The sequence below is a fragment of the Microtus ochrogaster genome (assembly GCF_000317375.1).
Source record: "Microtus ochrogaster isolate Prairie Vole_2 chromosome 14 unlocalized genomic scaffold, MicOch1.0 chr14_random_1, whole genome shotgun sequence".
NCBI classification, from domain to species: Eukaryota; Metazoa; Chordata; class Mammalia; order Rodentia; family Cricetidae; genus Microtus; species Microtus ochrogaster.
In genome coordinates this window covers 33627081-33642933 of record NW_004949096.1, presented here as the reverse complement: position 1 = coordinate 33642933, position 15853 = coordinate 33627081, and the positions used below count along the sequence as shown (strand labels likewise).

Below are 15853 nucleotides of genomic sequence, written 5' to 3'. Positions count from 1 at the left end.
TTCTTTCTTTCTTTCTTTCTTTCTTTCTTTCTTTCTTTCTTTTCTGAGACAGGGTCTTCCTCTGCAGCCTAGAAGTCTTCACGTAGGTGACCCCTGGGAAAGGGTCATTCAACCCCAAAGGTTGAGAACTGCTGCTCCTTACTGTTCTTCAGTGACCTGATCATGCTATCTGTCTGCCCTTTGATTTCATAGATTTTGAGAGATTTCTCAAGACTATAATGGTGAAAGTAGATGGCCTTTAGGTTGTCAGTTGAGGGCAGGATTTGAATAACTTTCTTTCTGCATACCCCAAAACAGTTCTAGTGAGGCCAGATGTGCCCAAACTGCTATGAACAGAGATTATCACATTCCTAAGCACTTCACAATCTGACCACAGGGTAACCAGTCGGAGAGACTGTATTTTGAAATTCATTTACTTGTCAAAATGGCCTCATGTTCCAATGTGTCATGTTTTTCTAAAGATATCATTTAGGGGTTTCTAGTTCACTCTCTGCCCTGAATCTAAAGGCCAGCAGGATGGGGAGCAGAGAGAGCCAGAGGGCAGCCATACTCCCCTCCCATTTTACAGCCTCCTTTTTCTTTATTCATTATTAAATTACAACTCTTTCCTTGGCCAATCAACTTGAAGCCACAAATGCTTATATGACTCAGTTGCTGAGCCCCAGGTGGAGTCAGGCTGGATAGAAGGCAGGAAGCAGTCCTGCGGCCCTGCCTTCCAATCAAGCAATTATTTACTGCTAGGCCATCTGTCTTTATTTTGCTAAGCCACTCGATCAGACACAGCAGGATCACCGTGCTCTGAGCGGGTCATAAATCGTGCAGTACTTACACAGGGTACTCAATTGTGACTCACACTCTATCGCTTTGTTTACTACCGCTGCAATCTGGATACTTCGTTGTAATTGGCAAACTTGCTAAATACCTCTGGAATGTGAAAAAATATGACATGGCACATCTTTTTGTGTGTGTGTTGTCAGGCAATAAATTAATTTATTTAGAAGACTATTAGTCATCAGTAGTGGGCGACTTGCTGTGGTGAGCAAGTTCTAATGTTATGAGCATAGATCTTATTTAAACAAAAAGTTATTCTCATATGAGTCTGTGGCACAGTGCAGAGATGATTGTCATTAGCTGGCAAATTACCTAGAAAGCTGATCTCTACCCAATGCATTGTTAACTGTGGTATATGGGCTCTGAATTGCTAATGTTCCCCTTAAATTATAATCCGTGAGGACACTGCGGTGCCCGCATTGGGAAAGCTATGATGATGATAATTAACATCCTCTATGCAATCCTGAAGATTTATCAGGCTCGTATTAAGCCCTATATTATAATATAATATAACCAACTGCAAGTTTGTTTTCCTTCTAATCCAAAACCCAATATAAGTCTTGTGCCATAAATTGTTGGCGCTTCATAACAAAGCATGGAGCTGTGACATCAAGCTAATTTCTGTCCTTACATTTTTTTTCACATGTTCTCTGTGTATTTGAGTGACACTGCATTTTTGTTTACCTAGGTAGTTGGTACTCATAATTATTTTATTAGTATCCAACCATATTTTCCCTTTCTTGGCTAAGAAGCAGAAATATTTCAAACATCAAAGTTGGTCGAAATAGCACTTTTTCTTTGGGAAGCTTAAAGGAGCTATAGTTCAGTGCCAAGCTTTTTTGAGGCGCATTACAGAATCTAGCGGCTCTATTGCTCCACAGAAATCAACGGTTGGTGCATTTCGGTGCCTGGAGCAGTAAGAAGTAGCGGTAATGACTTTCAGCTATATCACACACATCAGTCTAATATAATAAATAAAGCAAATGCATAAACTAAATACAAATTATACTTTTTCATTTTTAGATAGAAAACTCAACGGCACCAAAGCCAGAAAAAAATAATCAAAATAGATGGTATATAGGATTCAGAGGATCTGCGTTGGATCTGACCAGGAAGCCTTCTCCCTGAGAACCAGCTTTCATAGTACTAGAAGGTTCTATGCACGCTCCCATGGGAGGGAAGCAGCCAATTGTCCTGCCCAGCTGTGATGCCCATGAAGCACAACAATGAGCAGAGTGGTAAGATGTCCCTAAAGATGCAACAGTGGCAGCCATATCGTGGAAGTAACCAACAGCTGTCTAATCAGACTTCAGACTCTCTCAACAGGAGGGAAATCATGCCTGGTACTGGAAACCTAGCCACTACCCAGGACTAATTAGGTCATAAATCTTAAAGGAGAGCCTACTACTGCCACTTTACTAAACCAGCACAATTCTTTTTATTTATTTATTTATTTTTATTTTTATTTATTTATTTATTTTTTTTGGTTTTTCGAGACAGGGTTTCTCTGTAGCTTTGGAGCCTGTCCTGGAACTAGCTCTTGTAGACCAGGCTGGCCTCAAACTCACAGAGATCCGCCTGCCTCTGCCTCCCGAGTGCTGGGATTACAGGCTTGCGCCACCACTGCCCGGCACCAGCACAATTCTTAACTGATTGGAAGGGCTTATACTTATGCCCTTAAGTGTGGTCTTCATCCCGCATCAAAGAAACGGCTCTCTATAATAGATGGGAAGAATCACAGAAATCCACAATGAATGACGATAGGGAGCCCAGCCTCAACTGATAGATCCACAGCACAGTTTCTGCTCAGGGAACATCTTGGAAGAGGGAGCGTAATGATCATAAGAGCCAGAGGACCAGGAAATCTGCTGTTGAAGTGTGTCTCTTAGAAATGACAGGGACATTTCTCCCTTGACACCTCAACAATAAAGCTGCCTAAATAAGACCTGAATGAGGATTTCAGCACTATAATTCTAGAGAAATCTCTTTCACTACAGTTATCTGTGTCATGTTAATTTTATTTCATTCACCCTAACTGGGCTTGTCTGCTGTCCCCAACAATGCTGATTATTCCTATGGCTCCCTTGGCACCAGCTACCTGGCCCCTTTCTGGCTCCTTCATAGCTTCTTTCGTGGGCGGTGTTTGCATTGTTATAGTTTCTATTTCCACCTTACCTACGATGATTTCCCACCTTCATTTGCTGGGGATAGCCCTGAAACCATCACGCATTAAGGAGATTTGAGCAAAGGAAGTCTGTTTTTCACAGTTCTGGGAGTGAGAATTCCAGTAGCAAGGTGTTAACTGAGGTAGTTACCGAAGGCCACTTGGCCTAGTTTGCTGGTGGTGCTTCCCACACGGTAATGCCTAGCTCCGTGCCCTAATCTCTTTCTGTAAGAGCATTAGAAGAGGTAAATTGTGGTCCATCGGTGTGACCCTGTTTTACCTTAATTACATCATGAAAGGTGATCTTTGTAGACAGTTCCAATCTGAGGCGCTGAGGTTAGGACTTTGGCATATGAATTCGGTGGTTCCTGAGGCACGGTTTAGTCCGCAACATCTAAGTCTGGATCTTAGACACAGGCAGATTAAGACTATTGACCACCTACTGAGCATCCCAGCAGGATTTTCCACTGCCTTTGAGTTGAGACACACATCTCCCCTTAAAGCTGAAACCTGTCCTTACACTGCCCTTCTCCTTCGTTACCCCGGCACTCAGTCAACCAAGGCATTTTTTCTTCACAGCTCCCTGTCCCATATCTTACACATTCAATCAATCTCCAGTGCTGCTCTTTATGCCTCCAAAATACTTTTTCATTCTGCCATTTTCTCTTTATCCCTGAAGGAGATTTCCGAGTTTGGGCTGTTACCTCCCCTTGCTTCCATTATTGTAGAAATCTTTTTCAAGTACACATTTTTACAGTCTTTTTCCTTGATAAAATATTTTAAAGTAAATTAGAATCATCAACTCTTACTCCTAGAATGTTTGTATATATCTCTCCACCCTTGAATTCTAAAAATTAACTTCTTAGTTTACAAAATAATGAGTTTCTCTTGACATTTTCATACTTATATATTATTGTGCCTGGCTCATATTTGTCCTCTCCGCCCCCGACTGCCTTCTTCTGTCTGTCCTGCCCCTCTTACTGGTCTCCTTTTTCCCTCCAAATGTACACAATTCTGCTTTCATGTCACATATACATATACATACTTTATACTTATATATACATATATATATTTAAACCTAGATGTCACGTATACGAGAGAAAGTGACATCTCTTTCTCCATTCTTGACTTCTTTGAGTCATGCCACAAATGACTGAAAGAGCATGAACGTTATAAGCCAAGTTTGACCATTATACTGTGACTTACATCTGTCTGAGGGTTCTCACTGGTGACAGACTACAGCCCACCCTTTGAGTGCAGCAGAAGCATGGGAAGCCCTCAGCATTGCTTGCCTTGAGTGGTACTGATCTGCTCTCGCTATGCACATACCCACCCATCCCTGTCCCTCATCTTAACTTTTCTTCACGCTCACCTCTGGGCAAGAGATGTTTGTTCTCAAGTCTCATTATTCTCCTGTCCCTCAACATTGCTTACTTATCTTCTGCTCATCCACTAAACCTCTGTCTTAGTTGGGGTCTTTACTGTTGTAAAGAGACACCATGACCTATGACCTCAGCAACTCTAACAAATGAAAAAAAAACATTTTTCCCCAGTTTTAGGGGGTCAGCCCATTATTATCATGACAGAGAACATGGCGGCAAAAAGGCAGACTTGGTACTGAAGGAATATTGAGAGTTTCACGCCTTGCAGTCAACAGAAAGTCAACTGACAAGTCACACTGAGGGAAGCTTGAACACAAGAGATCTCAAAGCCTGCCCCTGCAGTGACAGACTTCCTCCAACAAGGCCACACCTCCTAATGGTGCTCCTCCCTTTGGGGGGCCATTTTCTTTCAAACCACAACCACCACAAACCATATTTCTTCCAGGAAGCCTCTTTGGGAATGAGATACCCCCCCCTTTTTAACCATAATTTCTCATTCATACGTAACGACCACACTAATAACCATTTCCCTTTTACAATGCCAGTTTCTTAAGTGTAGAAACCAGGCTTATTAACACTATATTATCATTAATACCAATACCTTCACCTGCACTCTGCGTGCTCTACTGTAGGTGTCCCAAACTCTGCCCTTATCTTGCTTAGTATCATTGGAAGACTCTGTAGAAGAGCTCAGCTGAAAAGGAGGACTTGTGTTCTGACCTAATCTTTCAGAAACTCTTCACCTGTGGCTCTCCGTGCTTCATATACCATAAGGATACATTTAAATTCTAAGAGTAAAGAACTCTGCCACGTTCTCTATAGTGGAGCAATAGTACTGATCTGAACGAGTGTTTCTGCCTGTGCGCTACTTAGAGATTCACAGACCTGACACCTTCAGATTCATTTCCACAGTGGCTACAAACCAGTCCTTGTCAGCTGAAAGCAAAATACATACTTCTCCATGGGGGACGGGGTCTTCATTTTCTGAAACATCCTGCAGAAATTAATTTGGCATTCTACTTTACTGAAGGTGTTCGTTTACCTCGGTGCTGGCTTTGTGGTATTACAACAAGAAAAATCGTTAGCTGTCCTGAGTTAGTCTATATCTCTGAACACCAGGACAAAGGCTACTCGTGTGAGCCACGGGAAAGCACATGTGAAGTGCACACAGCATGGGCTGAGGGAGAAGCATTTTGTCCATGCTGAGCACTGTTCTGACCCCACCACCTAGAAAAAGTCACCATCTGTTGAGAGTATAAGGAAAATACTTACCTTGGACCTGGAGAACTGGAGAGATGTCAAACCCTTGACTGATTCTGACGATGACCACACCGATCTCAAAGTCAAAGGCGTCGCTGGAAAGGGAAGCAACATGCTAAGTTTCCAACGTTTTCTTCTACCTTCAGACAGGGTAAATATTAAACTTGTCTCTAGGATTTTGATATCATGAAGCTATTAAAATTCTCTTCAGAACACAGCTAAGAGCTGATGTCTTCTTTGGGTTTTTTTTTTCCTTTCCTTTGTGCCATTAAAAAATAAATTTTGGGTGGAGGTAAATTCACTATGAAGCTGATTTGTTCTCATAGTCCCACCAGGTAGCTATTTTGATTAGGAGCTCTCTACACACTTTAAAATAATTAATCTATTATTAGGTGGTCAAAACAATCTGATATATTTACAATGGAACATTTATAGATGGCAAAATCTTTTGAAATTATCTGCCTTCCCTCCCTATCACTGGTAAGATATCTCCAGGGACACTGGGCAATGAGTTCATGTTTAAAATGTCTCTAGCACAGGAGTTGGGAGGCACAGGCAGGTGGGTCTCTGAGTTTGAGGTCAACCTGCTTTACATAGTGACTTCCAGGACAGCTAGGACGACAGAGTTGAAACCCTGCCAACAAACAAACAAAAAGATTTCTGGTTTCTCTGAGGAGCTTTTGCTACAGATACTGCACAGCCTTCAGAGAAGTGCTTCTCCCTGGAAGTCCTGTGTCCTCGCAGATGGCTCTGATGTCTTCTCAGCCCCAGCCTAAGGAAGTTAAAGGATGCAGACGAGAAGGAAAAACGGTTGGTTTATCTCAGCTACTGTAGTACACGTTATAGATCTAGAAGCAAGCCTATTATTTGTGTTAACTAAATGTTTCTCACTCTGGAAGTTCCCTTGTTGGCTCATCTGCAGAACTGAGACCCAGAATTACTTATGATCAGGCCTTCCTCTACAACATCACTGTGGTCTGTGATTGATTGCTCAGGTCTCCCTCCACAGTATCACTGATGTAGGTGATGGCCATCATAAGCAACAAGCTTCCAATAAGAAGTCAACCTGAACTTTCAGGGAATGATAGGAAGAAGTTCCATTCAAAGTTCAAACGTAAATTATCTTCACTTAACAAAGTAGGTGTATTCTAACACAGAACTCTACGTAAGCAAACCTTGTTTCTATTTAAACTTGATAATGAAAAGCTAGATAATTAGTTTCACAAAGACAATGCTTATTCTTTTATAGGCAGATGCATGGGCTTTAAAGGGCATCCTAAGTCCTAAAACCAAAGAATGCTTTTCCTCATAAGACAAAAGGTGCTATGATTAGGTCAAGGCTTTGAGGAGGGGAGAGCATCCTACAGCATCTGCCTGGGCCAGAGGCAGTGACAAGGGTGCTTGAAAATGAGGCTGAGAGACAGAAGAGGTCTGTGCACTGTGGCTGTGGCTGGATTGGAGGTGGAAAAAGCGGGCCACCAACCGCATCCACTCGGGCAGCTCCTAGGAGCTGGAAAGGCAAGGTAGGACATTATACAAGGGCCTCCTATGGACAATCTAGCCTGGTCCAATTTAATTTGGGCATAATAAGAAACGTGTTAGATGTCTAACTCATCAAACTATAAGGTGATAAAAAAAATACTAAGATGGATTCTAAGTGAAATCAACCATACTTGTGATACAGACATTTCAAACCTTTTGTTCACAGGGGGATAGTAAGACACTACACGATTGTAACCGTAGCCTCGCTCTAGCAGTATGTGGCTACCTTCCTCCTGCTTACTCTTTGGAGGTGGAATTATTCAATTTTATACTAACGCAAACTTGGATCACGTTAGTTAACATTGAATTTTACTAGGCTCTATCATTTTGCTCCTTGGAATTGAGTGTTTGGGATGATGGGAGGCTGATCACAGGAATGCTACATCAAATATTAGACTGTGAGGATGTTCACAGTTCTTATATCTTCTATGTCATATAAGAGAGATATGTAAGATTATATCTTATCTGCACTTGTCTTTCCTTCCCCACCCTGTTTGTTGGCATGACAGCCAACCCAGGATCCCAAAGGTTTTTAAAGAAAATTTCCTTCCCCTCTACCTGTCCCTTGCCTTCAATCTAGCAAAAGACTTTCAGGCTATACCTTAAACATTATATACCTGGGTGACCTGTATACCTTAAACATTATATACCTGGGTGACCTGTATACCTTAAACATTATATACCTGGGTGACCTGTATACCTTAAACATTTGCCCTTTCTTGACTCCAAAATCACTACACCCCACCTCCACAGATATTTCAACTCCTTCCACTTCTTATTGGTGGTGTGGGGTTTTATTTTCCCACATTGGTAAAGACTTTACAGGAGCAGGAGAATGCGTTCTTCTCCAGCAGGTGAATCTGACACAGAGAGCTTTGTGTGTCCACAAAGCTGCCCTGGTCGGTACATCATCAACAGGGGCCCATCCTGGAAGCCATCACTTACTGTAGGATTCCCACGTAGTTCTCAATCTCTGACAAGGGAGCTTTCCTCCAGTTCTTTTTATATCCAATCACTAGAGTGTTTGGCTTCATTCTCCCCAAGCCTGAGGCCTAAACAGAGGACATAAACACATGAGCAATCCTTCCGGTGCCAGTGAAATACTACTGCAAATGAAAAACGATGTCAAAGAGCACTGGAGTAATGTTCTGAAGATTAGATTACATCTTAATGTATGTCCTTCATGCCCGTACCCAAGCATAAAATAGGAAGATCAGTTCTGAATCATCTCAGCCATAAATGGGTTTTAGATGACAGGAATGTAGCTTTGCTAAATTAGCAGTCATTTGCATTACTTCTGACACACTCATTAAAATGGTTCAATAATTTAAAATCAAGTAAGGGTTGGCTTAACTGTCGATGTGCATGTTATAACTTGGAGGTTCAGAACTCATTTCCAATAGTGATGTCCAAAATGTCATCAACAATAAAATCCATGTTTTGGAGATCTCTGTATACAAGGACCGTTGAAAGCTTCCTTCTCTTATTTACTGAAGAATGACTGAACTGTGCTTCCCAAACAGACTGCTCCTGCATGGTAGTGTCCTTAGGTATTATATTTCATATCAAAAGTTTCTGTCAACTTTAAATGACAGGATATGGCTTCCAGTTAATCAGATTTAATGTGGTCATATTATCAAGTCTGTATTAATTACGAAGTGATGTCTGAGATACTTGGAGCTTGGAATAACGTGGAGGAGACAAGCTGTACATAAACAGTTGTAACCCAAGAGTATATGCAACAGAGAAAGCCCAGGGACACTCGCGCTCCAGCTGATGGCTCACAGCTTCATGGGGAAGAGACATTTGTTCTGAATCTTCAAGTTTAATTGGACATTGACAAGTAGAGATAAGGAGAGCTGCTAATGAAGGAAGGCTACTGGGACCTGAAGATACTAGAGAAGCGTCCAGCACCAGCCATGCTAGAGGACACAATCCCGAGTAGAAGGACATAGGCACAATCAGCATGAACTTGGCCTGCCATACACTTGGTGCATGCTTCATGTGAAGCCATATGTTTAATTCTTTTTTTACATTTATTTGAATGGTTTCTTTCTTTTTTAAAAAAACATTTTTTATTGATATTTTTTGAGCTCTACATTTTTCTCTGCTCCCTTCCCTGACTCCCCCTCCCCCCAATCCTCCCTCAAGGTCCCCATGCTCCCCAATTTACTCAGGAGATCTTGTCTTTTATACTTTCTACTTCCCATGTAGATTAGATCTATGTAAGTCTCTCTTAGTGTCCTCATTGTTGTCTAAGTTCTCTGGGATTGTGGTTTGTAGACTGGCTTTCTTTGCTTTATGTTTAAAAACCACCTATGAGTGAGTAAATGTGATAATTGTCTTTCTGTGTCTGGGTTACCTCACTGAAAATAATGTTTTCTAGCTCCATCCATTTTCCTGCAAAATTCAAGCTGTCATTTTTTTCTGCTTTGTAGTACTCCATTGTGTAAATGTACCATGTTTCTTTACTTTCATTTTTTTCATGATTCTTTTACTATTTAAAAAAAACTTTGACAATTTTATTCACATCTATGCTGAATCCTGGGCCTTTTCATGCCCCTTCAGCCCCTCTCCACTCCTTGCCTTCTGCAGAAGCCCTTTCCCTAACAAGCCGACACTATTTAATGTTCTGGAAATAATTCCCAAGGCTGGGGCGGTTTTTCCACCCTGATCTAAATGCATTTATTAGTGGAGTCTCACAGCTGCCCATCCGTCATTTGCAAAAGAAAAAATAGGAAAGATGCCTGACCGGACCACGGCTACCTGCTGTACGAGAATCAGAGTTTGAAGTTTTAATAGGGTCCTGAATGTCCTCAACCACGAGAACAAATTTGCATTTCAATGAGTGTGGGGACAGAACAGTGCTGGCAGCCAAAGGCAAACTCATTTTCTGCTTCCAGTCGATCACTTCTAGTTCAATGTAACAGAACCTCGGCTTTTGCCTGTCACAGAGAATTTGAAATGCGTTCCCTGATCATCTGTCTCGGTCTCTGATGCTTCCTTGGTGAGTGGCCTAACGCTAGCCATTGGTTTGAGGTGCTTCATCCGCCAAGACGCTGTCTTCTGCCTCTGGGCTCACTCCCTCAGTGTCTGCCTTACCTGAAGGAGACTCCGGACACCATCTCTGAAATAGTCTGCTGCTACTGCCGCGTAAAAAGCCTTGATTTTGTTCTTTATGAGCCAGGCCTGTTTTTTAGCCATGCCGCTGTTCATCTCCTTGACACACAGCTTGCGAGGGCCCTGTATGATGCAATGAAATATTAGTTAGAAGCCCAACTCTTATACGTCACACTACTGTTGTTTTCCAAGTGACCAAGCCAGCCAGTCAAGCCCCATTGAATGAAGATACAGGATTGAGGGAAATGTACCCCCTTAAATGGGAACCTTGTTTTGGGAGAGGACCTGTGCTGCTCATTTTGAAATATACCTCATTTTCAACCCCAAATCCAGGCTTAATAAACAACTGCCTTCTACAGAATGGAAACAAAAGCTGAGGGTGTTGGTGGCACACAGGGAAAACACTCAGAACGTGACTGAAGAGGCTCATGATGAATCCACAATCAATCTGTGATTCTACAGTGAGAGCCACGTTTATGAACCTCAGAGAAATCTCAGTTAGATCCCAATTTCAAGAAATGGACCGAGCTCTTGGGAGCCAGTGTATGACAAACTGCAAGTTTTGCCACAAGCGCACATCCCGGCAGTTCTATTGGTGCCTAAGCACTGCCTGTAGGTGTGGTAAGAATTCCTTCATTCTGTTTTTTCCCTGCATCAATACACTTATAATTGGGCAAGTTAATGCTTCCTCCTCATTCATTAAATTTGGCGGGGATGAAAGGCCTTGTGTCTATGATATGAGAGAAGTGAGACAGCCTAAGGGAAGCCAAGGCAGGCATGGTGGTGGTAAAGCATCTAGTAAGCTCAAGGTTTAATTCTGGAAACCAATGTTCAACTAACAGGTCCTCTTCCTTAAAGGTTCAGGTTCCTCCTCTTCTTCTCACGACTTAATGCAGTCCCAGAGGTATTTCTGTTTGTCACCTATGTGTCTGGCCAGACAGACGTGAGCCACCTACTTTCTCCAGTCTAAAGAGGGATTTGTATTTTGTTTGGATGTCTTTGATTTCAAGTCCTTTGACATCTTGATCCCATGTGGTGAACTGCCCCTAGAGGGTGTGGAGTAGGGCATAAGCGTCCATATTTCTGATAAACTTCTAGGTGATTCAGATGCTACTGGTTCCCCAGACTGCACTTAGGATGGCAGACTCAGGGGTCTTTGACGGGAAACAATAGACTTCGGGATGCAGGAAAATAAGGTTCAGGTTTTGGAGTCAGATAGACCATTTCTAGCCCTACACTTGGCTACTTTGGAGGTCCTGGGTTATCTCTGAGCTTTGAAATCTTATTCTGGCCATGGGAATCAACGCCCTTTTCCTGCATGGCTGTCTGAGTAGTAACAGTAAGTAAGGCATCTCGTGCTAAGCTTAGAAAGCACCAGGGGCCTACCTGCCACCAACTTCTGCCACTGCAAGTGGATGTTCATAATTTCACTGACATCCCAGGCCTAATTCTGTATTGTGTCTGCTCTACTGCACCTTGGGAATGTCACTGAGCTGGGAGTCAGAGTCCTGGGTTTAAATGTGGCTCTGGACTGACTCGCTGGCACAAATGGTGTCCTTTCTTGAGGGAAAATGTATTTATACAAATAAGGCAATTTCTGGGTCACCACTGCCCAGTATAACAGCTCTCATCCACAGGTTGCCCCTGAGCATAAGAGATATCCTAGAGGTCTTAGTATACAAATATATGTAACATAAATCTCATTAGCATTTGTGATGATTGCATGTTGAAATAACATTTTGGACATATTTGACTTAAACAAAAAATTATTAAAAATAACTTCATCTATCTTTTGTCTTTTTACTTGACAACTAGAAGATTTTAAACTATACATACAGTACGTATTATATTTCTGTCATACAGCACTAATTGAGCTTCGGGGCCATTTCCATTTTGGCATTTTGTTTAAATTGGATCAATTGTTCTTTATGTAGCTAGTAGTTTGCCAGCATATGTTCTAGAAGTTACCAAAATTCACCTCAAAATTGATTCACTTATGTTAGTCAAAAAGCAAGAGCCTTCAATGAAGATAGAAAAGGTGGAGCCATCAGGAGGATGGCTATTGAGTCTGAAGACCTGGACCTAAGGAAGGTATGATAGATGGTATGGGAGAAGTTTCACTCAGGGTTCCAGAAGTCAGTGCCTTTTAAACTCCTAGCCCTCCCGTGGGCATTCTAGGCTTCACCCACGACAAGAGGAGGAAAGAATATTGTACTGAAGGTCGCTTAATGTTGATGACAACCATCAGATGGAAGAACAACCAACAACTGAGAAAGATGTTAGACCATCAGAGTTCTAAGCTACCCTGCAATGACTATAAACTCCTGGGGAAAATGGCGCTTACTTAAAGAAATATATTTAACGTATGTCTGTTAGTATTACAAAAATCTGATTAAACATTAATGGTGACAGAGAGATTTATTTTAATGACTAAGTTTGCCATACTGAAAAGCCATAAAAATATTTCATACAGAATCTCTTTTTGCTAAAAGGGATTATGATGTTCTCGTAGCGCACTCATTAATATGAGTTAGACTGTAAGACACGTAAGAAGGCTAAAGCCACCAACAGAAAGGGGACATTCTGGAGCATAATTAACCAATAGTCAAATATGCCATGATCACAAAATGGATTTTATCGCCCAATTAATATATTATTGAGATTAACTTCTGTCAGCATTCCCAAATATGAGCACACAAATTAATTCTCCAATTTGAAAAATGTGTATATTTATATCAACTATGCTTCCATATGTTGAGAGACTCGTGATTTTGCTTTCATTGCTTCTCTGGTTGGAACTACCAGAGGCTAATTTCTCTCCTTTTCTGATTTGGCCCATGAACCATGTCATATACCCTACTGCTCATTCTTAGGCCATTTCATTCTTCCTCTATTTGTAATGTCATTATTTTATTAGTGTCTTTATAGAGGCCCACTGACACAAAGAGTTTAGCATCCCTCATCTGAAATTTGGAAGCTGAACAAGAAAAAGACAAGGGAAGGGAGAGGGTGAAGGGTTAGCTCTTCATGGCTGAACATGAGTTAGGTGCATAGGGGTCTAGAAAATCCACTGCCTGGACCTGAGGGTATCTGGGTTTTGGTTGAAGACTACATATTTCAGGAATGAAAATAGCAACTATCATACTCTTTCAATAATAACATCACAACATTACCAAAAATAACAAAGTTAGTTCAGTATTCACTGTTTGACAGACACAAAATAGTGCATGAAGTCACATGTAATTCTCACAATGACCCTAAAACAGATGATTCTTTTATTCAGAGAGACTAAGCTACACATATAAATGAATCAAAGCTAATAAGTAGCTAAATAGTGGCTCCGAATTTGATTGTCAGTTTCAAAGACCCTGGGGAACTTGCTTCCTGGAGTTGAAAACAAAATTGTAGCTCCCTTCCCATCATCACTACTTAACATTTCCATAAGGCTGGCTTAACCATCATCAGTATTCTTTGGGGAAAGACATTTCCAGTGGTACGCTGCCTCCCCTGCATCCCTTTCCATCTGTCTCCTTGGAAAGATGATTGACAGCTGAGCCTTGAATCTAAACATTCCGACAGCATCAGCAGCCTCAGGAGTTCACAGGAAGTAACTAACCGGGAAGTCTTTAATCGATACAGTAACTGTTTTCTGTTCCCAAGAGAATTTCGGCACTGGGGAGTGTCGGACTCACGGGGCTTTCAAGGAGACATCAGCAGAGTTATGTGAAGTGCTGTCCAACATATGTATGAACCTACCAGATCACACACTTACTTCACATGAAAAGGTTTTCCAGGACTGTCGTCCTTTTTGCAGCTAAGGAATCAAAGGGTTAGTTAAAAGCGGGATTTCTTGTCTCCATGGAAGACCTTTTCTCCCTTGCCAATATATGACTGTTTATATTTCTTGTTCATTTCTCCGGTCCTGAAGATATTTTCTTGCTTGCTGAACCAAATTTTCTCTAAATTGCTAGGGCAGAAAAACACCCCAAACTGCTTATTCCATCAAAACCGGTTCCTATATTATATTGGCCAAAATAAAATCCACTAATCCAGGGCACTAAAGTTGATAATAAGAGAGAAAGGCTCTTGATAAGTTTTTAACAAATTCTCTGGAGTCACAGTTGGCCATAACCTAACCTGTCAATCTTCCCGACTCAGTAGCTCTCTCCACCCCACTGGATAATTGTATTTAGTAATATTGCTTGAGTTACTGTCATCTAAGCACAGAAAAGAAAAGAGAACGTGGCCAACTTTCATAGCATTTAGGATATTGCTAAGTTTTAGATGTTTGAGTGTTTCTTAAGATGCAATATGGCAAATTAGTTCACTGCATCGTTGTAGCATTGACTGCCCTCACATGCATTCCTTAGTAATACTGGAAATGTAAACAGTGGTCTCAGGCCGTCCAGGCTTTTTTCCTCATGGCCTAACAATAGGCGCCCTGGGAGGCTGCCATGATATCCCAATTGCCATTTTCTTGTTAGGATGGCCTAGTACATGATTTAAGTTTTTCTGCTTCTTTTTTTCCAGTTAGTAAAACAAAAAAAAAAACCAAGAATTTCTTTGTTTTCTGTGTCTTATGTGCTTGCAGATCAAATAAGAAACTGGGAAGATGCTTTAAAGACTATGGAAGTATTTAAGTCATGTAAACACGCATTGATAAACATTTAAATTGAGAGAGACAGAGAGCACACAGACAGTGAGAGGAGAGAAAAGGAGAAAAATGAGAATACACACAAAGGCAGGTTAGTATGGAGGATTTAGATATATTATAATTTTAATGAGAATACACACAAAGGCAGGTTAGTATGGAGGATTTAGATAGATTTTAATTTTAATTTCAATGCTTTCTATTTATTTGGAGCATTGGTAAATAATTATTGTTGACTTTTTAGCATCTACTTTGAAAACCTTCTAGAAAAACCTCTAGTCCCTTGTTAGTCCCCCTCACAGTCTCAAGTAACAGGAAATTTGCTCAACTCTGTCAAAGGCATGGAATGCTTAGCATAATTCTCCAGGTATCTGTAGTGTCATCACAATTATCTAACTATTTCATCTAATATCCATGTGTGGTTATAAGGCCATTATGTCTGGTTTCTTCTCATTGGCTTCCATAGACTCATGAGTGTTCTGGTATGATCTTTCCCACTGTTTTAATTTAGACAGTTATCAACCCAGATATCTCCATTTTATTTCTGAGCCAGTTCTGTTCTTGAGTCAAAGGCTGTAACTTAAAAAATATTTACCACTTTTAAGTGGTCTCCTGAGAAATCAGAAATATATTTCATCTATCCATTTAAATTCACTATTACTTTTTCTGCTAGTTCTGAATCAAAGAGAACTCTTGTTCAAGCTATCCTGTCACTTCCCTATTATTGCAGGTATCAGCTGTGGCACCTAGAATATCTCAAGGTGAGCACTCCTCTTAGGGGAGCACTTCCCCTTGGGTGAGCACTCCCCTTGGGTGAGCACTTCACTTAGGTGAGCATTCCCCTTGGGTGAGCACTCCCCTTGGGTGAGCACTTCCCTTGGGTGAGCACTCCCCTTGGGTGGA

At 41.3% G+C, this 15853-nt stretch overlaps 1 protein-coding gene across 1 annotated transcript in view; it reads right to left on the bottom strand.

Annotated features, from left to right (window-relative positions):
• The window catches only part of Slc12a1 (solute carrier family 12 member 1), an 82746-nt gene that overhangs the window by 19823 nt on the left and 47070 nt on the right, over nucleotides 1-15853 (bottom strand). The window contains exons 17-19 of the mRNA XM_005364392.2: nucleotides 10282-10422; nucleotides 8125-8231; nucleotides 5650-5732 (exon numbers count right to left, since the gene is read on the bottom strand). Of these exons, the coding sequence (XP_005364449.1) occupies nucleotides 5650-5732; nucleotides 8125-8231; nucleotides 10282-10422 (331 nt within the window). The remainder of the gene's footprint in view (nucleotides 1-5649; nucleotides 5733-8124; nucleotides 8232-10281; nucleotides 10423-15853) is intronic.